Source organism: Colius striatus, chromosome 7, assembly GCF_028858725.1.
Source record: "Colius striatus isolate bColStr4 chromosome 7, bColStr4.1.hap1, whole genome shotgun sequence".
Taxonomy (NCBI): domain Eukaryota; kingdom Metazoa; phylum Chordata; class Aves; order Coliiformes; family Coliidae; genus Colius; species Colius striatus.
In genome coordinates this window covers 36675436-36701412 of record NC_084765.1, presented here as the reverse complement: position 1 = coordinate 36701412, position 25977 = coordinate 36675436, and the positions used below count along the sequence as shown (strand labels likewise).

General features: G+C 40.1%; 1 protein-coding gene across 2 annotated transcripts in view; it reads right to left on the bottom strand.

Annotated features, from left to right (window-relative positions):
- Positions 1 to 25977, bottom strand: part of ARNT2 (aryl hydrocarbon receptor nuclear translocator 2) — a 105698-nt gene that overhangs the window by 46340 nt on the left and 33381 nt on the right. For both annotated transcript variants that reach the window (XM_061999907.1, XM_061999908.1), the window contains exons 4-5: positions 20587 to 20800; positions 18436 to 18649 (exon numbers count right to left, since the gene is read on the bottom strand). In XM_061999907.1, coding sequence (XP_061855891.1) covers positions 18436 to 18649; positions 20587 to 20800 — 428 coding nt within the window. The remainder of the gene's footprint in view (positions 1 to 18435; positions 18650 to 20586; positions 20801 to 25977) is intronic.

The following is a 25977-nucleotide window of genomic DNA, read 5'->3' as shown; positions in this document are numbered from 1 at the left end:
TGTGTTAAATTGAAGAAATCGTACAGAATGGATCCAAAGTCTCCCTCAACAGATTTCTTCAAAAGTCTCTGTCCAAAAATTAAGTTCTGAAACAATCCTACTGCCAAACATTGGCTTCACATCATGCATAAATGGGAATAAAATCCCTATGAAAGAGTTTAAAGATTAGTATTTTAGATAAGGAACTAGTCAGAATCACTTTATTCTTAGGGTATCTAAAGATAACTACTTCTGGAAAAAAGCCATCCTTGTCCAAAGGTCAGACTGTGTCATTTGGTGTATCTCAGATGGTTAAGAAGTTAGTAAGCCTGGAACCAACTAATAAAGATGCTTTAATTCAGAGCACTGGGATATATATTAATATAGATGTATGATTTGGGTGTGAGCTGGGTAAAACCACACTACCATACTTCCCAGCTCAGTATGGATGTAGTACGATGTAGGATGGATCTGAGGTTCAAACACACTTGCCTTCCCTGCATCAGATAATCTGTCTCTGTCTCATTTTCTACATCAAAAGCCACAGTCTATTTCTCCATCCCCTCAACTGACCAGACAACTTTGAGAAATAAAGTATCATTAGGCAGGAGACTGATTCACAAATGAAAGCAATACATGATGAAGGAAATACAGACAGAATATGTGTGCAAGACCCAGTGGCTGTCTGTATGAGCATACAAGCCAAATCAAACCATTAAAAGCATTTTTCTCTCCTAAACAAGAGTTTCTGTGCACTTTTTTTTCCATTCCAATACAAAACCTTGAAGTGACACTAATAATCAAAAAGCAGTGACAGTAAATGTAACAAACAGCTACTAGAAATGTCTCAGTTTTTATCATTCAAGAGCATCTACAAAATGAAGCACACTTCACAATTATGTGGCCACTAAGCCTAAAATTGCTGACACGTGTTCCTTTGCTATGTCTGGAATCCTCAACAACAAAACTCATTGTTTTTAAATTTAGCCTTTTCTTGGGCAATATCTTACAAATGTGTACCAGATAACAAACAGTAGTCTAAATTTTGCCCTGTCTTACAAAATCACTGCAGGGGGTATGTGGAGGTATGAGTCAGAGAAATGTTTGGTACACAGATATTATGGCAAAGCTCTCTCAGCAGCTTGTTTCAGCAGTCCATTGTGTGTGCATTAACCTTGTACAGCTCTAACAATATACTGCAGATTTTGATAAAGAACAAGCAGTTTCTCTCATATTATTAGAAGCTTATGATCAATTTATATTAAAAGGGAGAGAATTATAGTTGAATAAACTAAGGACGTAGCTTTCAATTTAGCTCAAACCAGCCTGCCACTGCACTGCCTTAGATAAGAGGGATCTCCTAATATGCAGCATAACAGGCATCATATCTCTGTTGGAGCTTTTAAGTTCATATTATTGGTGCTGTTGGGTGTCTAGAGCTATCTGGGAGAGTAAACTGACAAAAAACCCACTGTGAGATCTGTATGCAACCACTGTGGCCATGCAACACAGGTAAATGCTAGCTCTGGAAAAATAAATGGTGTAATACTCCCAGGTGCTTGCACCTCTGTGTCTGCCCACGGTACTACATAAATACCATTTAAGAGCTTTCTCTGTTTGGAGACCTCTCCTGTTTAATGTTGCCAATCTGGATACAGATATTTTTGTGCTAACTGCTAAAAAAAAGAAATCTTCACCTTTAGACCTAGACATACAGCATTTAGCTTTTACCAAATCATTCTAAAGAAGTGCAGAGAGATGGAAAACAGTGAAGTGGGGTCAAGCTGGAGTTGTACCACAGTATTTGTCATGATTCCTTTTTGCTACGACAATCTGCAACTTTGACAATACAGTGTCACCTGGCCTCAAGACAAACTCCCAGTTGTCTCTCCCCCAGCTCCTTGTCACTCCACACCTGACTCTGAGAAGTGGACACACAATGCTTTGCTTCTGCTGTCATGGAACTGCAAAATCATCTCCTATCTGCTTTAGTTTCAACTACAGTTTGTTACAGCTCCTCATGTGATGGACCTTGGCACGTCTCACATTGCAGTCAAGTAAACTGGCATAAATCACAGTTCAGCTGAGTTCAAGGAGGTGGCATGCTCTGATGATCGCTCTGTCAAAGAGCCATAAAATATTCACATCCTCATGTTCTCCTACACCTTTTACACTGGTGCTGCTACCTTGGTGACAAATGCTCATTTAGGAAACATACATAAAGTACCTTTCATGTAAAAGCTGGTGACTATATTATTACTTGAAGAAATATTCTGGGATTCTCTGATGACTTCTGTTAGCTGAATAGAGCACGTGCATTTTTTTCATGTTTTCTTCTAGTTTCCTCAGAAGAGTCGTTTTAACAACCCAGTGTCACCACCAGCTAGATCCCTTATGAGCTTCCCCATAAATTGGTAATAGCATGTAGTTCATTTTCATCTTAAACTTTTCCCCTCTCCAGCTCCAGACACAACCCTCCACTACAACAAGTGCAGGATGCGTGTCTCCATCACAGCATTACTGTGACTGACACTGCTGTCTAACTACCATATACAGCAGATGCACAACTCAGGAAACCAGAGTTTACTCTGCCTCAAAGGAGAAAGCAAATAAATGAACACAATATTTATTAAAATCAGCATATAAATCTCTCTGGTTGGTCTGTGCACAACTGATAATTTGTTGAAATACTCCCACTACAGTCCCCATTCAGAAAGCAGTATTGCTTAAACCTGTAATAAACCAGTTGTTCTCCACCATGCCACTCAGAAACCTGTCCTCAGCTGTTGTCACAGGAAAAGGCTGTCAAAGGGTCCACAGAGGTGAGGACAACGTGCAAGAGATTTGTTATTCAGGTAAAAGTAGAGAAGCCATATAAAGCTCTTCCCACTAAAGAGATTAGTTGGTAACCAGGTCGGGTACTCGGGATACATGCCAGAAACATTCTCACAGCATATTTTCAAAGACGTTCTATAAAGCTTCTCATAATGATCAAGGGGACAAATGTTCATATTGGCAATGATCTGCCCCTTGTGCATGCAAATAGTGAAGAGATTATGCATAAACCTTCCTTTTTTGGACTGTAATTGCTACTGTGAATGTTCAAATACCTTCTCTGTGCTTGCAAGCTTTGAGATGAACCTAAGCCAAAGATTGGTCTGGGCCTAGTGAGGTTCATGGGGTTTCAAATCTGGGAGTTTGGCTCCAATCCATCGTTACACAATAGCACCAGCCTGTTAGAAAATTTGTTCCTCCATGTTTAAGCACTGCATGCTAAAGTTTATAGCCTGGGTAATCAAACACAGTCTGTTCTTTGTTACTTTTTTCAGATCTTCTCATTTTTCCATTGGTGGATTGAAAGCTCCATTAGCTTCAACACCTAATTCTACCACAAATGAATTCTCTGCTGGATTTCCAGTTCCTAAGAATCCTACAGTCTGTAATTAGAAAAAAGGGTTGTTACATGAGGGCATTCTTCTGCAAAAAAAAAATCAGTTCAATTTAAAATGACTGTCTCTAAAAACAACCATACAGTATTCATATCCAGTTTGCAGCACAGAAATACTTCTGCGACAAAAAGCAAAACCGCTGTTGGCAAAGAACATGATAAAATTTTCCATTTCTCTCTAATCCATCAGTAGATGGACTGTTGTCTTGCACATAATCTTGGAAACAGTCTAAATTAATATAAGGAGTCTCACCTTGCCCTCAATACCTTCAGTAACCCAGCAAGTTTTGCTCTGTAGTTGATCATGTCTTGTCTTACAGAGAACAAGATAGATATTTCGTAACTATAATCAAGTCACCGGATTGTCTACATATTTCTTTCCAGGAAAAATAAAGTAAAGGATAAACTAAGTTTGGTTTGGACAAGATAACAAAGATGACTTTGTGCTCATCAAAAATACTCCACAGGTTACTTGGGGAAGAAAAACAGGACGCAGGAATACTGCACTCAAAAATCCTTATGAAAACTAAAAACATCTTTATCTTACTACAAAAATGGAAAGAGAAGACAAGGATGCAGGAAAACAAGAGGAAATAATTAAAAATAAAAGCAAACTGATGGTCAAGGTACTGATGCTTCTGGACACAGCTCCAAATGTAAGCTGATCCTCAAACTGAAAGGTCAGAGAAAAACAGACTTCTTCTAAGGTGATGCCATCAGTACAATAAGTCTTTAGAAAGCAGCCGCACAGATCAGCTTAAAGATGCACATTCTCAACCAAAGCTACTAGTTGCCAGCCCATCATGCAGAAGTGCAACACTGAAAACAATGTATTTATCATTTGTAGTGAGGTAGCATGGAAAAATTTTTAATCACTTATGTGTGTAGCATGACCCCTCCCTTTCTATGATTCTATGGGTCTATGAAATGCCAATGTTGTTACTACACCTCAGGACATGAAAGATGTGCATGAGATGGTAAAGGTGTCTGGATACCGACTCTACAAAAGTTTGTACAGATATAAGATAAAGGTCACTGCTTGAGATAAACAATAAACTTCTAGAAAATTCAGTGAAACTGAACGAAAGAAGTTATAGGGCATTATATATGGCAAAATCTATTAGCTAGAGTACTGCAAGAATACATTCGTAACTCTTAGGTATTTGAAATATTAGCTTTGTGAAGGTGTTAACCTTGTAAAATCACAAGCCTCGTGGAACTTTTTTTAGGAACAACTAACTACTATTGTTATCTAGCACTGACAGAACTACTATCCAGTGCTGACAGAGCTATCTAAGGCTGACAGAACAAGGCCAGTTTCGTCCTGTTCTCCGGTTTGAAGAAATGACAAGAACCCAAAGGTGAAAAGTACACCGTGAGGAAGATTTAGATCTTCATCCTGTGTGACCTGATCTAGGTGGACCTGCTTCTGCAGGGGGGTTGGACTAGATGATCTCTAAAGATCCCTTCCAATCCCTACCAATCCATGATTCTATGATTCTAATCCCTGATGAAAGGAGGCATGATGGAGGTGTAACCTGGGTGGACTAAGGCGAGACAATGAGCGGACACAACCTTTTTAAAGAAATGTAACGAATATGCGTGTTTATTGTATATATAAAGTGAAAATCTAATGGCTGAGGTGTGCATGTTTGGCAGCGATCTCCCCCATGCTCCCAGTGCTGCAATAAAGAATATCTGCTTAATAGTCACATTGGCTATTGAGTCCTGACTGGCATTTTCTTTGCATCAAAATCCTTCTTTTCTTCAATTTTTATCAATTTACACATATGCACTGACTACAGCTGAACATTAAGCTTTATACCAACAAAGTTATTCAGCTGGTGGAGCTCCTCTTAGGAACAATGGATGCATTATCAATGCATAAGGAAGTATCTTCAATAAGATTACCTTGCCTAAATTTGATCGATTTATATTAAATTATTCTTGATAATCTCATGCTGGAGCAAAGTAATTATTCTGCATTAATTCAACAATTAGAAGAAAATAAAAACCTTTAAAAATGTATACCCTTACAACTGTAAGGGATAAAGTTGTATCTCATGTTTAATGCAGCTTAGCAAGTGCTTTAAGCTCTATCAAGTTTAATAAATCTATATCCACCCCATGGATCCCAATAGAAAAAAGCACAGATGATCTAAGAACACATTAAGAATCTAAACTGAAATGCAAACATGGTATTGGAAGGCTCTCCTTCCAGGAACTCATGTTCACATCAACCAGAAGCAGTTTGAAATATACAAGTAAAATTATATACACATTAAAGAAAAAGAGTAAAATCACGGTCATGCAGCTCTTCTCTCAGCATTTGGGGGCATATTATTTACATAAAGGTAATGCTCATAAAAGCACAGATGTATCTATGCTGCAGGTTTGTTCATGCAAGTATCCTCCAAAACCAGAATATGCCTCAGCAGCACTCCACTAAAGACAAGAACACTGAACAATACAATCCTAATAAATCTATACCCACAAAAACCTGCTTTTCTCTGGCCCCTCATTGCAGGGAAAGCAGTAAGAACTACCTGGACACTCAGAATACAGGTGGACTTAAGAACCTTAACTTCAAATCACACACTAAGTGCAGAACCACATGACTGGCAGCAGCTACACTGTGCACCCAAAACCACCCTCTTGTTCACATCTGAGGTTACGCTGCAGCTCTCTCACACAGTAACCTCTTGTGTATTTTAACACCACTGTTTCATATTCACCAAATAGTTAACGGTCTTTTTAATTTATAACAAAAAAGACACCTATTCTTGATAACATTCCAAACACATCAAGAGACCATGAAGAATTCAGCTCTAGAAAGTAAGAGCCTGATGAGGTTGTTTTTACAAGACTGATTTGCTAACTCGTGATGCTTAACTCATTCACCCAAAGCCCTGCTCATTCCCAAACAAGCTCAGCGTGCAGGCCCTGGCACTCCCAACACACTCGCCATGTGGGCCTGCTGCCAGGGCCTGCACTGATGCAGAGCAGATGGGCTCCTAACAGACTTTTCTCTTTCATACTTTGGATTCATGAAAAATAAGTATCATAGTTGCATTGTTAGCAGCGTACACACAGTTTTAATTCACATGTGGAAAGGGTCTGTTCTCCAGACTGTCTGCCCTGTGGGTGCAGGAGCCCCTTGGAACGTGTCTGCTGGTACAGGTCATCCCTTACTGCTATCACAGTTGCACAACTACAAACCCTGCCTTACAGGAAGCTCGGGGTGGCAGAAGGTGAGGTGAGGGAGGTGGGACATGTTCCTGATCATGTGGAGATGGTTGATGTAACCTCAGTCCTTTCAAGGAGCAGGTCAGTAGGACTTTGAGGGAGGTAGCACTGCAGGTGGGGAACAAGGTCTCCCCATGCACACTCCCCACCCTTGCCTCCCAGTTGGTCTGAGTGAAAAGAGAGGATGAGACCTCCCTAGGGAAGACTTCACCCTACCAACAAGCCAACATTTATACATCTGCCCTCTGCTGTACAGGATCCTGTGCCCTGGCCTGACTTCTCCAGAAGAACGAAGCCATGTCATACCATTGGCATACCAACATCCCTTGGCAACACAGGGCAACTGTAAAATCAGTCAGTCTCACACAGCCTGGAACTAAATCAGAGACCACACAGGACTTCCCAGCTGTCATTATACCGTGCACATATGAACTAAGAAGCTTGCAGGATGGCAGGGATAAAATGCAGAGGCTCTTGCTCCAAAGCTGGCAGCACCTGCCACCCAGATGTTAGGACATTGCTTTAGCTCTCACAGGCTGGGGCTTCCCCGCTCTCACATGCTTGTTTATCGTGCAGCAGCGCTGTATCCCTACCTCACTCCAAGAACCATTCATTACAAAGCATCACGAATACACTGATAAATGTATTTGTTGGCAGACATTAATGTAACTTTCAGATCCATATCTTTACTCCTATCTTATAAAATGAAGACACTGAAGTTCAAAGCAACAACTTCTCTTGCCTGTGGTCAGCCAGCAGCAGAGGTGCAACTAGGAAGAGGGTCCAAGCTCACATAAGCAGTATGAGTTCTCAACATACTGTAGTTGTAGATAAAAAATCTCAGTAATATAATCCACAGTGATTCTCAGAAAGTCTATTAAAATCTCATGACATCTCTATGCTTATCAGGGCATAATAAGCATAAATGAGAAATAAACATGATTATGCTTCCAAATATAGGCTGTGAGGCTGATTCATCTTTCTTTATATCCAGTGATAACCTCTTGATGTAAGAGCATAGAATCTGAAACAAATTAGCCCAAATAAGGAAAAGAAACTTCACTTCAATTAAATACTACACTTTCATGATGATACTTAGAACCAGGACATTTTTCCCACTGCACTCATGAAAGAATTCCTGAACTACCTATCCTATAACGATGGCAAACGTTCCACTTATAAATATAAACCATCAAAGCTCACTCTCCTCACTAGCCTAGCTTCTCAGGGGGACTATTTGAACCTCTCTAAATATGTCAAGGTTTACATCATCTAATTGCAGAAGGCGTTGTATAAGCATTAGAGTCAAGTTATGACATTCTTACAATAGAATGAAGAGCTGATCCAATCAAAAGTAAAGCTAAAAAAATTTAAAAGAAGTAATGCAATAGAAATGTAGCTATTTTTAAATATCTGTCTGTCCCCTACTTACCAATTGGAGACACTGACCCACAAGGGGAGATCTGAAAAGCTTTCTCACCCCCTCTTGTTTTTCAATAAGAAATCCCTCACGTTACACATCTGTTTGCTTAATGCAACTTGCCTTTATAAAAGCTCATGAGGCTGAAAGGTCTCTGCTGTGTCTGCCTTCATGTTTGACTAACCACTCTGCATCATGTAATTCTCCACAGTGTTGGGCAAATATGCATCATTTTAATTAAATTAAAAAGGAAACTATGTGAGCTTTTGAGCTTTGCTATTGAGTTAATTTTAAGGGACTATCTGAAGGGATAGTGTTACAGATCACATGCAAGTCTCTCTGCTGATGGACTTGGAAAAACTGGACATAAACACCCAAGTACATAATTCAAAGCACATGTTGAAAATTAAGTTATAAAACAAAAAAACCCAAAAAACATTTTAAGGACTAAATGTATTTTGAACCCTCAACAACAGTTACCTTATTTATGGGAAACATTCAGCATACTAAATGAAAGGGCTTATAGCATCTTCCTCCATTTCCAGTTCCCCATCTTCAAAGTGGGACAAGATCCTTTTTTTTCATCCTTGCATTGTCCATTCAAACTGTGTCAGCAGAAGTTTCATCCTGCTACAGGTTTTACCCTGCTGAAGTCCTGACACAGACACATTCTGATCTCTGCAGGTACTTTCAGGCTCAGTCACTAAATAAATATCACTAAGTTTATGGTTCAGTGAGCTGAGTAGGTGAGATAGTACCTCTGTTTACAATTATCAGAGTTACCTGAAGGAAAGCCTGAGCTGGAGAAAATTATCATACTAAGGCCTGATAATGATCCAAGACACAAAGAGCTCTTCAAAAAACAAAGCAGACTTTCTAGAGAAACGATGGAAAACCCCAGAAACAGTTACTCTGAAACACCATCAGCAGAGACTCCCATGACAGGACAGCTATCCAAAATAACTCTGCAATATGTGATTTATTCTTTTACCATTCACAGCTGCACAATAAATCAATACATAAAGGTTGTAAGTAGCTTTTAAATTAACCTATTTGTTTCACTTGAATGCTCAGCAGGAAGCTTCACTGAAAAACAGTTCTGCCAAAAACAGCTTCAGCTCCTAGCACTCTGTATTACTTGTACTTCATTATCAAACTCAAATAACTGGGATACATGCTTTGTTAGTAAATACCAGTATCATCTGGTTCTGAAATTTGTCTGTGGTCTGTTCCACTTGAGCCAGTGATGCACCATGGAATAGTGCAGTAGAGGAAGTAAAGAAAGACTGCAAGATGACATTGTCAGAGATATTTTGCTGGGGACAGAATTAAATTTAAGCATACAAAGAGAGAGAGAGGGGGGGGGGGGGGGGGAAACAAAAGGCCCAAGGATGCTGTCTGGTTGTTTTTCTAGGCTAGTCCTTTAGTTCAATTGAAATAAGGCATGTGGGGCAAAACATCATTACAGGTTTTAATCCTCTTTTGAAGACTCAAGGCAATTACAAATGACTTGCAAAAGTCTCCATTCTATGTAAATAGAAGGAAAAAATATTTGATGACTAAGTTCACATTTAAGGCACTACAATAAATTAGACCAAACAACAGAAAACTGACAGTGGGCCATGTTACCACTTGGTTATATGTTGCCACACAGGAGGCCTTTCCCTCCATGCATCCCTGTGCAGTGAGGAATAAGGGGGTGCCATGGTCTCAGCAAGCTGGTGGAAGGTCAGGGAAGGATCAATGACCACAGAAGCCCTGCCTCTGTCCCAGTATTCTGAAACAGGAGAGCTTCAGCTAAGGAAAGAGAGATGACAGCAGCATGGCATATGTCAATTGATACAAGTGGACACCCAGGTGCAATCCTATCACTGCCTGTTGCTGCAACTCATCATGGAAAATATTTTAGTGCATTGTATTAAATTCATTTGGACAATATAACATTCACAGTAGGCTAAAGGAAAAGCTAATTCTCCAAAGGGCAGATGTTAAGGCTAATACTACACCGTTCCAGCATCTGTGGAGTTCCCATCAAAGCAGTGAAGCACTGGAGATTTACAGAGGGTTGTGAGTAGGGCCAGTGCCAAAAGGCATGCTCGGACTGCTTCATTGGCAATGTGTTAACCAAAGAAGTTGGTCAAGTATTTGTGATAAACACTCGTATTTTTTAAAGGAGGAAAAATCACTAACTCCATATATTTCATCATGTTTAACAAAACAGAGCAGATTGAATAAATATTGAACATTAAAAAACCCCACCACCCTTGAAACCCAGCAACTGAAAAGTGATCCAGTCAAACATCTGTGATAACAGACCTAAGTATGTGGCAGTTTCCAAGTGAGAAACTCGAGGTGAAGACTGAAGAGAAATAACAACCACAAAACCCACTTGTACATGCATGCCCAAACACCTGAAAATTCACCCTAAAAGCATGCCTTAATGCTAATCAGGTGTAATAAGTCTGTCTCAAGAGCACTAGGTTAAAGTTGCTTCCTTATTTTGGTGAAAACATGTAGTGACCTCTTCAAACCATTGTAATTACTAAAGTAACTTGAAAAAATGCAACTTATTATCACTAGTTTCCCTTCCAGGACTCTCCACCCAAACTGAGTGTTTCAGCAGCAGGAAGACCACTGGGTCCCTGTGCCTGTGTAGGAGTTGCTTTATGAACTGTTTTATACATAGCTGGCTTCTCCCAGCATTTGGGATTTTTCTTCTCTCAGAAAGAGCCCTAGAGACCAAAGCAAAACAAAACTTCTTGGAATAAGTTACAGAGATTAAATGTACCATACATTTAAAATATGATCATTTGAAAATACCTATTTTTTAAGAGCAGACTGGGTTTGTCTTATTTCTATGGTACTGTCTTGTGTCAAAGGGCAGGAATGGCACTCTAAGGCCTTAAAGTCCTCTTTCTCACCTAACACAAAAAAGCCAAATTCTACCCTCTGCATTACCCCTCTAAGATCATGGGACCACAATCACTGGTCACACAGTTACAAATGAATGAAGGATTTGCTTCATTCAATTCAACTGAAAACCAGGGTGATCCACTTGCAAAGGCAACATTAAGTGCTGTAACTGTAATTTAATGCACAGAATATTTAGAATTTTCCTAAGTCTTCCTTCTGGAGAGCCTAGTACATTCACAGATTCTGACAGCTCTCACGCACCCACCAAGCTTTTCTATTTTGTCACATGGAGTTGGCAAACTGTGCTTGATCAAACCAAATGACAACGGGAGAGAAGCTGAGGACACAGTGTCTTTGGGCATCACTTCTAAGCCCACGCTAGAGGGAGTCAAGATGTAGATGCCATACAGGCACAGCTTCCTTTTTTCCTGCTCCTAAGCAGCTACTGCCCTAATTCATTTGCCACCAAACAGAATGGGGGTGGAGTATGTAGAATATTAATTTCCTCCATCCTACACGTAAAAAACTCACCATCTGGACAGACTAAAGCTGAAAACCCACAAATTCCTCTGCTTGGCACTGCCCAAGTTGAATGGCCACCTCTGTCATGCACTGTGACTTTCCTGCTGTGAGTAAAAACACTCTACAAAAAGGTGGGGAGATTTTTCTCTTTGGAAGAAGGGCATGGCAACGGGCTGGTGTGTGTGGAAAGTCTTACATCTGAAACATCCTCCACTCTCCGCAATGCCGGTGGGACCACATAGCTTTGCTGAAAAACAGGTATCACATGGTGATTCGGTAGTTGTCAGCAACAAGCCAAATATCTTCCAAGATTTCACACTTCAAATAGGAAAAGATGCCTTGCCAAAATTGGCTTTTTCTACAGTAAAGCCAGACTGAAACCTTAAATACTCTGTTCACTCGATATATTCCATATATGGCAGTATGTCTCAAGAACTGTCCCCTCTTTTTCAGGACAACCTTAGTGTTGAAACTTCTATTTTCAAAAATCAATCTGTTCCTTTCAATTGCAGGTGCAATAATCCTGGCAGAGCTGTCTTCAGCCTCCACCCTTCTAAGTAATAAAGTGAGGGGAGTGTGGGTATGTGTGTAGGGGTGGAAAATCCCGTAAAATATTAATAGTCAAGTTTCAGACAGTACTGCAGAGACATAAAAGACTTCAGGACATCTCATGTCATGTATGTGGAAACTTTCTTTCCTCCTCATCCTGCCTGCTTTGTTGTGTGTTGTTTACTGGATGCCTGCTCATCTTCACCCTACAGGTAGTTAAGTTTCACAAACGTTCAATGAAAACAGCTGATGACGAACCACTGTTTTATGCAGGGGATAAAAAACACAAGTAGCTATTATCTCCTTCTATAAACAGCAAAATTATACAACTCATTCCCTACCTGCCCAGAGGCTAATGGTCTTACTAAGTCAGTCATCCTGTGCTGAGATGTTAAAATCTAAAATACTGAGATCTGGTTTTAATTCTCTGTACTCTTGACTTTCCTAAGTTGCTGGGCTGGGCACGTTTCAGACACAGATGGTTCTTAAGGGTTCATGTACTTAAAAGACTTCACAGATACAAGTAAAAAAAATAAAGAAATCAAATGCTGTCAGTTGAAACAGCCCTTTACACGCAGAGTACCCTCCTGATGCATAAACCTCCAGAACAACGTCCCAAAGGAGCTTTACTACAGCTCCTCATTTTGTCGACTGTCTCAGCAAAGACACACTTCTCTAAACAAAAGGGAATTTTTTATGTTGCCAAAGAGTGTTAACAGCTCTGGGCAGAAAAGCATCCATATGTTTTTGGTATAAAATTTTGGGCAACGATGTCTAAAATAGACTTTTTCACTTTTTTTTTGTTGTTGTTAACTTTTCACTGGATGAGAAGAGGCTCTGTGGATTGCTAATAAAGTGCAGAAGACATCTCATTAAGTAAATGTTTCAATAATATACTACTTTTTCATTAGACACAAGTTTTACCATTACTGATGATGACATTTAAGGCCCATCACAGAGTTATATTTGCCAGGGCTGACTTTCTGGTCATGCCTGAAGTTAGTCTTTGAATTTCTTCAGAGAATTTTGCACGTGAAGCCAAATAAAAGTCTCATACAGCTCTTCTCTGTATCAGCTGGAGTCTCTCCTAAATCTCTCCTAAATTCAAGTCAGAGTTCAAAACAGTGATCATGAATAAGAATGCATTTGCATTCACTGGCTGACTGTGTGTACAAGAAGAATTCCCTTTCTTCTAAGAAAGATCACGCAGAAGTCAGAGTTGGAAAATTGACATGGAAGTATAAGACGGCTCACAGTGCAAAAACTCCTCTGCTGATTTTCAGGGAGAGTATCTGTTGTAAAGAGGAGTTATTCCTAATCTCTTCCACATGGTTATTTGCCATTTGTTGAGCACTTCTCATCTGTTCAGTGCTGAGGAAAGCTTCACTTTGCTTCTCCGCTAGTCTCTGGCACTGCCCTTTTTTAACACTGTTTTACTCATTTTTACAGGCAATTTGACTTTACAGCCATCTGGATTTTGTGGCTGTGTCTACAAACTGTGCTTGGTAACAGAAAGCTTTGCAGTTGGACAGAAAACTGCGTAATGTTGAAATGATCATTGCAAGACAACATACTATTTGAAGGTTCCATAAGACAGGTTCCCCAATCCAAATCTCTGCTTGTGTAAAATGGAGTGATGTCTCTGTAATGTTTATGAACCACAGTGAGTTGTCACACAACGCTCTTTTCTTCTCAAAAGGTACCTATCAGCTCAACTTTGGCTGTGGTCAGTCACTATTTCCATCATAATTTTCTACTTTTTTGTACTTATAAAATATGGCAATAAAATATCATGCCAAGATTAAACTTGGCATACAAGTTCTGTCCAGGAGTATCCTCAAGTAATCTTTTTCAGCCAGCAAGTAAACTGACTTCTAAATCACTTGAGAAGAAAAGCTATAGAGGTTCTGGTTCTCATCATTTTTTTGCAGTCATAGGTCTACAGTTTCAGCATCCCTTAACTATTCATCTACAACAGTTTGCAAGGACTCCTCCTGATCCTGAATGCCCTGAGGAGGTTCTGTGCCATGAATGGGATTACATATGCTGTTCCCTGGCTTGCCTTAGCTATACAGAGTCGTTGAAGCAACTCAAGTAACTCAAGACCTTCTAGCTGGATTACTATGTGCCGTGCTGCTTGGAGCTTAGGATTGAATATCATAAACTTGAGTGTTTCCCATTTGCACCACTGGAGATGCTGGCTGCAGGAACGGGGACCTCACAGCCTTGACAAGCACATCTCAGACACATAATGGAATCACTTGGAGTATTTCCAGGCAACCATGTAGAGGTATTTGTACTCTTCTTTCTACTCTTTGACAAACTGCTTGTGGAGAATTAGAATGGTAGGAATCAGTCTCACAAGTATATAAATGGAAGGATAGTCTACTACAACACTTGCTAAGTCATTTTTGGAAGGTAAATATAGTAGAGGTATTCTTCAAAAGCTGGTTTTCTTTGCATTTATGTTCTGTCTGCTTTCTGTGCCATCAGAGATTTGTTGTCTGCAGTTGTTTAGAGGCTCTCACTTGCATTAGGATTCCACCATGCTTTGTGTTAGTCAGTCCTTCACATATTCCAACTCTGAACCTGCATCTGAACTTAACATTCATCAAGTTTCATCAGTGCATCCTAAGGGCAAAGAACTCTTTGCTAATGGATCCTACTGTGGGACCTGATCTTCACCCATATTTGAAGTGATTTGTTTTCCCATCTCCAGATTTCCAAGAACAAAGAGGGAAAAGAACATTATTAATCTGAATATCTGCCCCATTCTGATTAACCATGCCCATGATGCATGTAAAGACTTCTTGGGAGCATTATTTGTTGTTATCATCAAGTCTCAGCTGCTGTCTCTTCTAGAGCATTTCAAACTGTACATATACTTCACAGTTGAGCTTTCCTGGTTCTACAATGTGTTAGCAATTAATGCACAATAAACAAGCAGACAATTGTTCCATTTCCAGGGAATAAAATCTCTAAGGATATAAAATAGATTAAAAACTATCCATCCTTCCCCATATCCTGAGAATTAAAAATAGAGCAAGCAATTAACTCCACAAACATACTACATGGCTTGGGCCATAGTTAAACGACCACTTCAATTTGTCATATGCTTTTACTATTCCTGAAGTCCTGTCCTCTCCTTACCCTTAACTCCCTTAACCTTCTCCTTGGTGTCAGCACGAGACTTCAAGTAACCCTATGATAAGGTGAGCTGTCTCTACCTAAACTGATTTTCTTCTGCTTAGCTTGGCTTTTGGCTGGGTCAGCCCCCTTGATGTGACTCATTGTAGTACCATACAAATGCCAAAGGAGGAAAGGGTGAGATGAGGTGAGGATTGCATAAACTGGCGTGACTGCCAAAGAAATGCTCATGCAACCACAGTCCCAGTCCCAGTCTTATTCCTGGGGGCAGAAATGTGAGAGGGAGACTGCTTTCTCCACTGGCTTGTTCTCTGTCGCTCCCCTTTGGTAGTGGCAGCCACTCAAGCCCTCAGGGTCTGAAGTAGCTTCTCTGGGTAGCAGAATTGCTAAGGGGTGCTGGGAAAACCCCAGCAACGCAGCACTAATGATCAGCACTTGTAACAGGACAAACAAATAGAACCACAGGACACTGCTCTGATCTGATGCAAGGCAAGTAGTTTCCCCTTTGTCAAGTTACTGTCACTGCTTCCCCAGTTCAAGGGCTGAAGGAGGTTATAGGGTTGAGAAAACAGGACCTGAGAAGATGAGGAAGAGAGTAAAATTAAAAATGATAAAATATCACTACACTCTCACCTGTAAATTTCTTCTTTTCCTTAAGCAGATCCTATGCTCAACAGACAGAGGTCACTAAACGGTGAGGATTTTCCTGATGCCTGCTTCACTTTGACCAGGAAAGTGTCAAATGCAGCTGTCTGGCTTGCAGTTTGTATCTTTTTCAAGCTCTGCATTGCTCTGCGTTCTGCACAGAGCACAACTTTGGAAAGCAAAGAGAGACTTGAGGGTGCCCAATGGTTTGATGAACACTGACTTTAAAGGAAGTGCATTTGCCTACTTGACTTCTTTTAAAACATCAGTGTGGCACCCATTATTTCTGTTCACTTCAAGATTTCATTTTAACTCTCATATCTGCTACTCCCAATATGGTTTGTGTTATAGGAAAGAAAGTGTAACTGGTTGAATGGACTCTAGAATCACCTTGTTCCCAGAAAGGTATCTCAAAGGAGTGAGAGTGATGCTGCTGAAGTCCTGGTGCAGGCTGTTTCTAAGCAAATTGATGCTGGACTGACAATCCTTATAGAAGATTGCTTCTCTTATTTTATGGTACCTTATAGAGTCAAGGCCATGCAAGTTTAATATAACAAATCTAGAGCTTTCTCTGTCCTCCACAGACTGACATAACTACTAGTACAGTAACTAAATGTACTTAATCAGTCACATCTTTAAAACAAAACTACTTAAAAAGCAGGGCTACATTATGATATCACTTCCTTTATGACAATTTTATTAAAAAGCTAGAAGAATGCAGCAGACACCTTAAAAATCTGTTCTATGGTGATGTTATGAAAGATCATGTACATACAGCTATGTGTCTGTGCTTGATTTAGAAGCAGACTGGCTTGTGAGATGTTCAGCTGGCCAAACAATTGCACTATACCTGTAACCACAATAAATTCATAAAGGAAAACCCAGACAACATGCCCTGTATAGTTAGAAGCAATTATGCACTCTTCTTTCCTGTACTTGCTTAAACAGTTGTAATTACACACACTCTCTGGCCCTTAAAAATCACCCTTCTAGATCCAGCCTGCCTCTGCACCTTAAGGAATGTAGCTAAGTAGGCAAGGCTGGCTCTAAACAGGCTAATGCTTTCCTCACACTGGGAAAATGTTCATCTCTCTCCATGTACCACAGCTTTACAGGCTTTCTGTGTCAATGTGAAATCTCCAAAAGACTCAGGCAGGGAAAAGATTTAGCCCTATAAATACTACTGCTTGAACTTCTCTTTCCACTGGCTACAGATGAATTCAGCGTAAAAGACAAGCACATTGTTAAAACTGGAAAGAAATACAGAGTTGATTTTCAGAAGTGCTCTGCATTTGTCTAGTCTTGCTCTAGTTTGAGCAGGTTAAGCCCCATAACTGAGTACTTCTGGAAGCCGAGACACGACTGTTCGCTGAGGCTCTGGAGTAATTGTTTCTTGGAGGAAGGTGGTACTGTATGTTAAAATGTGTTACATGCTACATAATAAAAAGAGAGGTTGTGCTCTTTGCAAGTGTCATGGTATGAAACTCGGCTGTTTTGCTCTGCACAGGTTCTCCTAACTGTTCATTTGGTTTCAATCCATCTGGATTTTCACCACAGAATTTTACTTTGAGTTTCCAGTTTGAATACATGAAAGCTCTGCCAAAACCACATCACATTCAAACCACAGGAAATCATGAATTTGGCACTGTTTTGACATGGAAGCTGTAAACAGTGTGCAGGTTCACTCAAAACTGGATCACTGTCCTTTCAGTTATGAAACACAACAGAACTTCCAGCAAACTAGGCCAGAGTTCTGAACTATTAAAGCAAGGAGAAATTATGTGACTTTTGCATGGATCAGGATTTTATTATAAATATTTTCCCCTAGGTTTTTTCCTTTAGCCATAAACATACTATGTGGGAGAAGAAAAAGAGGTTTGTTTTCATTCCTTCCAAGTTTCAGTTAAAACAGGATTTAGCTAATTCTCGTAGCTCTAACATACACATATCCTTTCTAAAAACAAGGGTAGTTTCCTACTGGCAGTCTTGAGCATAAATAACTGAAAAAGCCAGTTATACTGAAGATATGAATATATTTTACTTTCGTGTGCAAACGGATAAGTAGTCAGAGCTACCTTACAACACTGCCACAGAAAAAAGTCTCTTGTTTAAAATCCCCTGAATTGTCAGCTGCCAAACACTGGATTTTTTCCCCCCAGGATTCCCGTTAGCAAATCACAAGGAATTTTTATGAAAATGGAGAAGTATGATTTTTTCTTTCAAAACAAACACTGCCCTAAAGAAATACAGATTTGTAAAGAAGTCACAAGTTCATTGAAGATGAAACGAAAACAACCTAGATTTCCAGACCAAGCCTGAAAACAATCCAGACTCGAAACCTATTCAAGCCAGAAGTTTGAATGCAGAGCTACGTGAAGGTGGCCTGACTGAAGTCAAACACATGTAGTCATGCATAAGATTTATATTACTGTACTGCCTGCAAGAAAATGCAGCTTAATCTTGCTGAATTTCATTTTTACGAGATTTTTAAACCAGGCATTTTCAACGTTTGAAAGACTCTGCAGGGATCCGTAACAGACAGAACCATACATCACACATATCTGACCTGTCATAGAGTTTTCAGATGTACATAGTTGCTCTCGCAGCTTTTCCACGTCGTCTGGATGAACCTGTTCGTACAAAGTGCTGCCAAACCATTCAGACTGTGGCTGGTTCAGCACAGGAGTCACAGAATCTGATACGTAGATCACTCTGCCCGTCTCAGCTGCGACTACAAACAGGAACCCATCTGCAGCCTCCAGGATAAGATGTTTCAGTTCCTTCCAAATAAAGGATTTGATTAGAATGTCAGCAACAAAAGGGAATTAAATAATGCATCTGTCTGCCAAAGAATATTGGTTTTTTGCAATCTTAGTAGCTGGTCACAACCAAGGCAGAAATTTTCACTGTAGTATTGATAAAACAACACAATTGAACTGCAGCAAGCCACAAATGACTGATCTTAACAACAAAATAACACTTTGTTTTCCTTTATTGCCTTTCATCTGAGGATCTCAATGCACTTCAGGAAAATTAAATAACTAAAATTCACTGTACATTGTGTGATAGGCATCTAACATTAAAAAAATGAAGTTATTTCAGAGTACAAAGAGAGGAATTGAGCAGCTGTAACTCAGGGCAAAGCCATCTCTTAATTAAATGCCCTGAATAATTTAATTGGAAAGAAACCAACAAGTCCTTCTGCTTTGGTTTTTTGTGTGAGGTTTTTTGTTGTTGTTTTATTTTCTCAGGATGAGCTGTGTTTGTAAATTAAACAGTCACTGGATAAAAGGCAGAAAGTGTAATGGGAACAAGGACAGGAATTCCCAGATCCCACTCCCATTAGGGGGCCTGAGCCGCTACACAGGACGATTGTGTCACTTCTGGCTTTCTTTTTCCAGCTTGTGAATATGAAGCCAGAAAAGATCTAGTACATCCCTGTTTCTGGCCTTTTCTTCACACACCCCCCTGCTGATCACCCTGGGTACTTCTGTCCTGAGATACCCATGCATCCACTTGAGATGCAGCACCTAGTGCCTCAACCCCATCTGGGGACTAGATGGGGGACCGTAGGCCTTTAAAGCAAAGTACTTGAGTTCCTCACTTTCAGACACTGGATTTGGACACCCAGTACCTTGAATTGCACATGCAAACAGCTGTTTGCATACATCACAAGGAAACACTACCTCTGCTTAACCTCTCACAGGAAAGGATGATAACTACTAACTCTAATTCCTGGGAAACAAGCTCAAACAGCCTTTGCTTGGTGGCTCCAGTGACCACCAGAGTTCTGATCCTGGAACTCAGAGAGAGCTTTGGACAATCTGAGTCTCATTGTAGGTTAGATGCTCAGCACGGCTTGTGTGCAAGTGGTAGATATTAGTTGATAATGTGAGGATCAAAAAGATGAAGATAAACTGTCATTCTGCAAGAAGTTGCCAAGAGAAGTGATCAGGGTGCCCTACAATCAACCAGTTGAGTGGCACAGTCCCTCCCGAAACACACTTCAGCAAAGCCAGAATAAGGAGAGATGTGAACAGAGAGAGGTCAGGAGCAGCTGCTGTTTCTCGTATTGCCTGTAGCCATAACTTACACATGTAAGTGCTTAAATCATTCAGACCACAAAAATGCACATTACAACCATCAGACTTCAAAAACAATGAAGGTGGTAGGACTTTTCAGTTCATTCTGATAAACACAGTTTTCCTTCAAACACTGGGTGCTTCTTCCACCAAAAATGTAACCAAAGAGATATCTCATTCAGCACAGATGGGATTCATCTCTGCCCAGTTCAGCTGCCAGCAACTTAGGCATTAAGACCAGACAATGTTTTTAACCATCCACTAAACCCAGGAGGGAGAGGCAGGTCTTTCCTGATTAATTATTATCTATTTTAGAGAATCTTTGTTAGGATGGGAAAAACACAGTTCTGGAGGTGAAAATTCCTTTCCAGTGATGAGAGGCAGCAAGTGACCTGCTTTTCAGATGGACAGACCTCAACGATAAGAATGTCTATTTTGCTACTTCAGAGAGAAAGAGTTGTCATATAGATGCTCAAACTGTCACAAATAACTGTCTGTATTCATATGTTGGATCTGTAGTTTGTACCAATTAGTAGACAACAGTGAAGGGTCAAACCAAGACTCTACTTCTCTCACCATTTCCTCATATCTTTTAAGACCACAAATCAGAGAAAAGACATTTGTGAAAAATCTACCTGTTCTGTAAGAAATGAAGGCTTGTAAGCTCCATCAGTAGATTTGTTTCCAGTGCCCCTCATTGATTTCATGTGGGAAACGGCCATCCGAAGAATTGTCAACTTGTCAGGCTTACGAGCCAACGCACTACAAGTGGGTACCATGTCGGACAGTTCCGTGATGTACTGAGTCATCTTATTTCTCCTGCGTCTCTCAATCTCACTATGGTTCTCCCTGAACATTTAGAGAAACACCAAACCAACAGAAAAACAGACATGATCAATGTAAGAATTTCAACTGGAGGTAACGAATTACAATCCTTCACACTTGTTTTGCTGTTTTCACTTCAGAAGAGCGAAGTGCTTTACAAAGCTATGCACTATTATCCCTCAGTTTATACACAGAAAATCCAGGCCAATGAAGGATAAATATGACTTGCCCATAGCTGTGAAAAGAACCCATATTTCTAGCTATTGGCTAATCTCTTAGTCAGTTTAATCTCCTTTGGTTTAAGGACAAAAAAATAAGTAGAAAGATGTGAGGAACTGACAACTGCCAACTCCAGAAAAACTCTCAGATTTCCTGTGATGCATCTCACAGTTTCCAGTCCTTGCTGAAGGTGTTAAGTCTGCTTATAAAAGGTCTCTTTTACAGGCAACCTCTTACTGACAGCTGGACCAGCAGTATGTGTCAGTGCTGACATATAAAAACCCCCACTCCATGATAACACAAATCTCTAGTCCTGTAATGCCGTGTGGAACATCCTGCGTCCCTAAAGAGAGATGCTACCCACCTACAGGATCAGACAGCAGGACTGGGACTATGTATGGTGTAACAGTACATACAAAAAAAAACCCCAGTAAATAAATAACTACAAACGACAAAAAGTAAACATCTGGCTTGTCAGACACAGACCAGAATTTACGTTCAAGAACAATCTAGCACAATGGAAACAACAATGACAGTACTTGATGCTGCCCAACTTTGGGCTGAGCTCCAGTCTTCTCATCCTTTATAGCAAATATATGACTGAGGTGGTGAGTCAAATCTGAGAATTCTCAAAATGGACAGTCACCAAAATCTTTCAGAACTGAAGATCTAGGAGTTCAGTTTTTCCCTGCTGTAAATCACCATTTCTTGATCTCTGTGAGAGAATTACACCAATTACATCTGATATGGTCCAAATGGACCTAGAATACTTCAGTGCCTAGCACTTATTCTTCCCATACTGTACCTGTCAGGTGGCAGCTAAATACATGTATACAACAGGTACATGACTCTTCAGATGTCAAAGCAGCATCTTCCACTGATTTCAATGAGCTGTCAATGGCATTTTCTTGTGGGATCGCTGGCTGATCCAACAAGATGTGAAAGGTGATCACTTGGAGAGTTCCACCAGCATTGACTGGTATGGCAACACAACATGAAAAGAAACTGCAACATTCTTTGTAGTTGACTGTTACAAAGACTGACCATGAAAGCAGAAGTTATGCTTGGTACACACTTTGGCTACTATTAATAATGGAGCCTTTTCTTAAAATGCAGGGGGAAAAAAAGAGTTTTAGTATACTGCTTCTTGAAACAGAGGAAGGCATGGGCTTGTCCTGCTTTACAATGTGTCTCCTGCCCCTGCAGACACAGGTTTTATATGCATGAGGCATCATCTCCAGAAAGATCACTTGTTAAAGCTACACACAGAGTTATTCTTCTTACTTATGCTTACACTCACTAGTCAACAGTCAGGAAATCCAGCTATGGATCCCTGCAATGACAGTCCATGGTAAATTGCAGCCAGTCCCTTGTTTGAGGTCATATTATCTACATAATCATAGAATCATAGAATGGTAGGGGTTGGAAGGGACCTTTAGACATCATCTAGTCCAACCCACTTGCAGAAGGAGGTTCACCTAGATCAGGTCACATAGGAACATGTCCAGGTGGGTCTTGAAGACCTCCAAGGAAGGAGACTCCACAACCCCTCTGGGTAGACTGTGCCAGGGCTCCCTCATCTGAACAGTAAAATAGTTTTTTCTTATATTTAAATAGAACTTTTTGTGTTCCAGCTTCATCCCATTATCCCTTGACCTGTTACTATCTACTATAGGAAAAAGGGATGTCCCAACCTCCTGACACCCACCCTTTAGATATTTGTAAATGTTAGTAAGATCACCCCTCAGTCTCCTCCAGACTAAACAGCCCCAGTTCCCGCAGCCTTTCCTTGTATGACAGATGTTCCATTCCCCTGATCATCTCGGTGGCCCTGTGCTGGACTCTCTCCAGCACTTCCCTGTCCCTCTTGGGCTGAGAAGCCCATAACTGGACACAGGACTCCAGATGAGGCCTCACCAGGGCAGAATAACGGACCTTTCCATTTCAAATGGGTCATAAACAGCCTCTGTGTGGGTCTGCATAGATACAGAAGAGAACTGTTCCTGTGGTAGCCGGATTGTATACACACACATAAACAGAACAGCTTGTGTGACAGTGCACATGTACATAAGAACAAATATGTGTACATGTCAGCATATCCATGCAGATCAATATGGACAAGGGGAAGAAAAATGGCATTTTTACATGACAAAAACTTGCTGTAAGTTCAGCATTTGAGCAGAAATGGTGATCAAGGAAAGAGAGAGACAAAGAACACATATTTAAAGGTCGCTTCCAATCCCTATCACTCTATGATTCAACACACATTTTACATGTATAAATACACATTACATTGTCTGCTACTGAAGTATTTTAATACTCCTGAACATTCAAAAGAATTATTATAAAGAGGAAAGAAAAAGACTGCAAAACTTTGAGAAGAAAGAGAATACTATCCAATAGTCCATTTCATTGATGGCCATAACATACTATGTTAATCAACTGTCCATGAAAACATTCAAGCAAACAAAACCCTGAAACCTTCCTGAAAATAGCTCAAAATTTAAACCTTTGAAAGAAAGAGGGGCTGTTTTTTTCTTCCAGAAGTGTCTGCTGTAGGAACCCTGCCATTCATAAACATGTATACAGAATTACGTCCTAATTCTGTCATCTTTAACTTTGTTTTTGTATGGAAATTTTGGAGGGACATTAAATTTTTGGAGACTGTGGAGCTGATCCAAACCCACTTAGATCCAGAGTTTGCTAGTTTTTCTGATTTCAAGCATTTTTGGGTCAGTCAATCCTCTTGACTTTTGATCAGGCAGAACAGCATAATGTAAAATAAAAATGGGGGCAATCCATATTTGATTTTCCTTCTTCCTACCTGGCCATCCTTTCTGTGTCAGCAGTACTTTGATCATCGTCCCACCTAGAAACAAAACAACCAGCTCTCTAAGCTAAGGCACACGTACTGAGATTTTCTGGACACGAACATCCCCCTGTTTTCTCTCAGCAGAAGAGCTCTACAGAACACGCCTACCTTGCAAACTTTTCCTTATCACCAGAGATTTGATCACCATCATACCTAGAAACAAAAGACAGTAAGTAAATCCACAAGGGTTAAGCATTGTGTGACAGTCAACACACAAAAGAAAGCAGAGGTTCACAACTGCAAAGTACTACAAATAACAGCATGAGAACGATACAGCAAAAGAAAATGTAGAGTCTGGTGAAACTTCCAAGCCATGCCAATTCAAAAGCTTCATTTGTATATTTAGGAGAAACACTTCAGTGGATTTATGCAAACACTTTGACATACACTCATTGCTTTGGAAACTTAACCAGCACCATTACAGAAAAACACCACTGAGCCTTTATCAACAGCAGCCCGTGAAATACTCATTGTTGTGTTGGAAGTGAAAGAGCTGTGTCTTTTCCAGATTGCAACCACAACTCACTCCATTCAGCAGAGGGCACTGATGGTCTACAGATAACGTGGGAGGGCAGAGACACACACTTAAGTGCAATGCATTATTATACCCACACTTTCAGAAATAAGCTCTAGTAGGTACAGACACGGTACTGTCTGTCGTGGAAACTGGCAAAAGTCAAGCAAGCAGATGAAACTTTTGGGTATACAGAAGTTAAATGAAATCTGGCTTAGATCCCTAGAAGTAAACAAGTACTTCATGCCTACCCAAATCAACAGATGCCCAAACAGTTGTGTGTGGTGTACTAGCAGTAACTTCATGGAGGAAACCCAGATCAATGGGACTTTTGCCCCGTGGGATTAAAGCTTCACTGTTTTGAAGCATTGTCCCAGAGACAAGCAGCAATGTGACATGTTACTAAAAGATTATATGCTGCTTCTCCTTTTCCTTTCCTAAAAACATACTAGATATTTGAAATTAGATTTTTCTAACATAGTTACAAAAATATTTGTTTGAAAAATATCTCACTTTTGGGAAAAAAACCAAATTGCATGTTCCAAACCAGAAAGCATAGGTTTTTTAAAAGATAAAAATAAGATTAATGGCTTTTCTAGAAGCAGAGCACTACTGCTCAAGAATATTCAAGAGAGATTTTGTATTAGAATTATGCCTTCCCAAAATGATGTAATTTCTTACAACAGCCAACCTGTGAAGGTCCCATGAATTAGTTAACAAAGCTCATCAAGCGTGTTTTCTAAAAACCTAAAGAACTTTTTCCTTCTCAAATGAATTAAAACCAATTTCAAGCACACCAGCTTTGCAAGCTCTTCTATGAGGTTCTATATTGTCCTTCCTTGGTAAGACTCATTCAAACACTCAAGACAAAGTTTAAATAAGACTTGAGCTCTATTTATTTCTATGTTGTGTTTAACACCAGCACCCTCACAACATTCAAGTGAAAATGACACTTTATCCCACTTGACTCTGTCCAGAGAACAGACTGACTCCCAACAATTTTCAACAAAAAGACAGACTGAATGAGGAATGACCACATGCCATTCTGTAAAAAGCACATGCATATGCCTCCATGTGACAATGAGATGCCATGCAGATACCTGAGCTGGCTTGGAAGTCCCTGAGAAGCAAGGTGTGTTAACTCACATGGAGTACTGTACTAACACCACTACCTCCTGTGCTTACTCTAGGCTGGGACTTGTCTACTCATCCTTGTCTGGTTGGCTGGGCTGAAGACATTATTGTCTCCAACTACTGTTTTCTCCCTTCAGGTTTCCCAGCTGACCTTTCTGCATGTATGCTTCTTCAGGCACTTCAGTTAAAGCCAGTTGGGTTAGCTTAAACATTTCAACAGTAGTTCTTTGCTAACCAAATAATTTTGACCAAGACAAGCTAGAAATCAGTCATATAAGCTATTTGGAAAAGTCCTAAAAGGTGGACACAATCAGAAGAGGATCTGTGAACATGGCCCTGGGTGTCTCTACACTGGTTCTATCTATTCTCTAAAAGCAGAACAATCTGTGTTTTTTACAACATTAAAGATTTAAATATCAGATTCTGACGTGACGCCTAAAACGAACTGAGTTTAAGCACAGC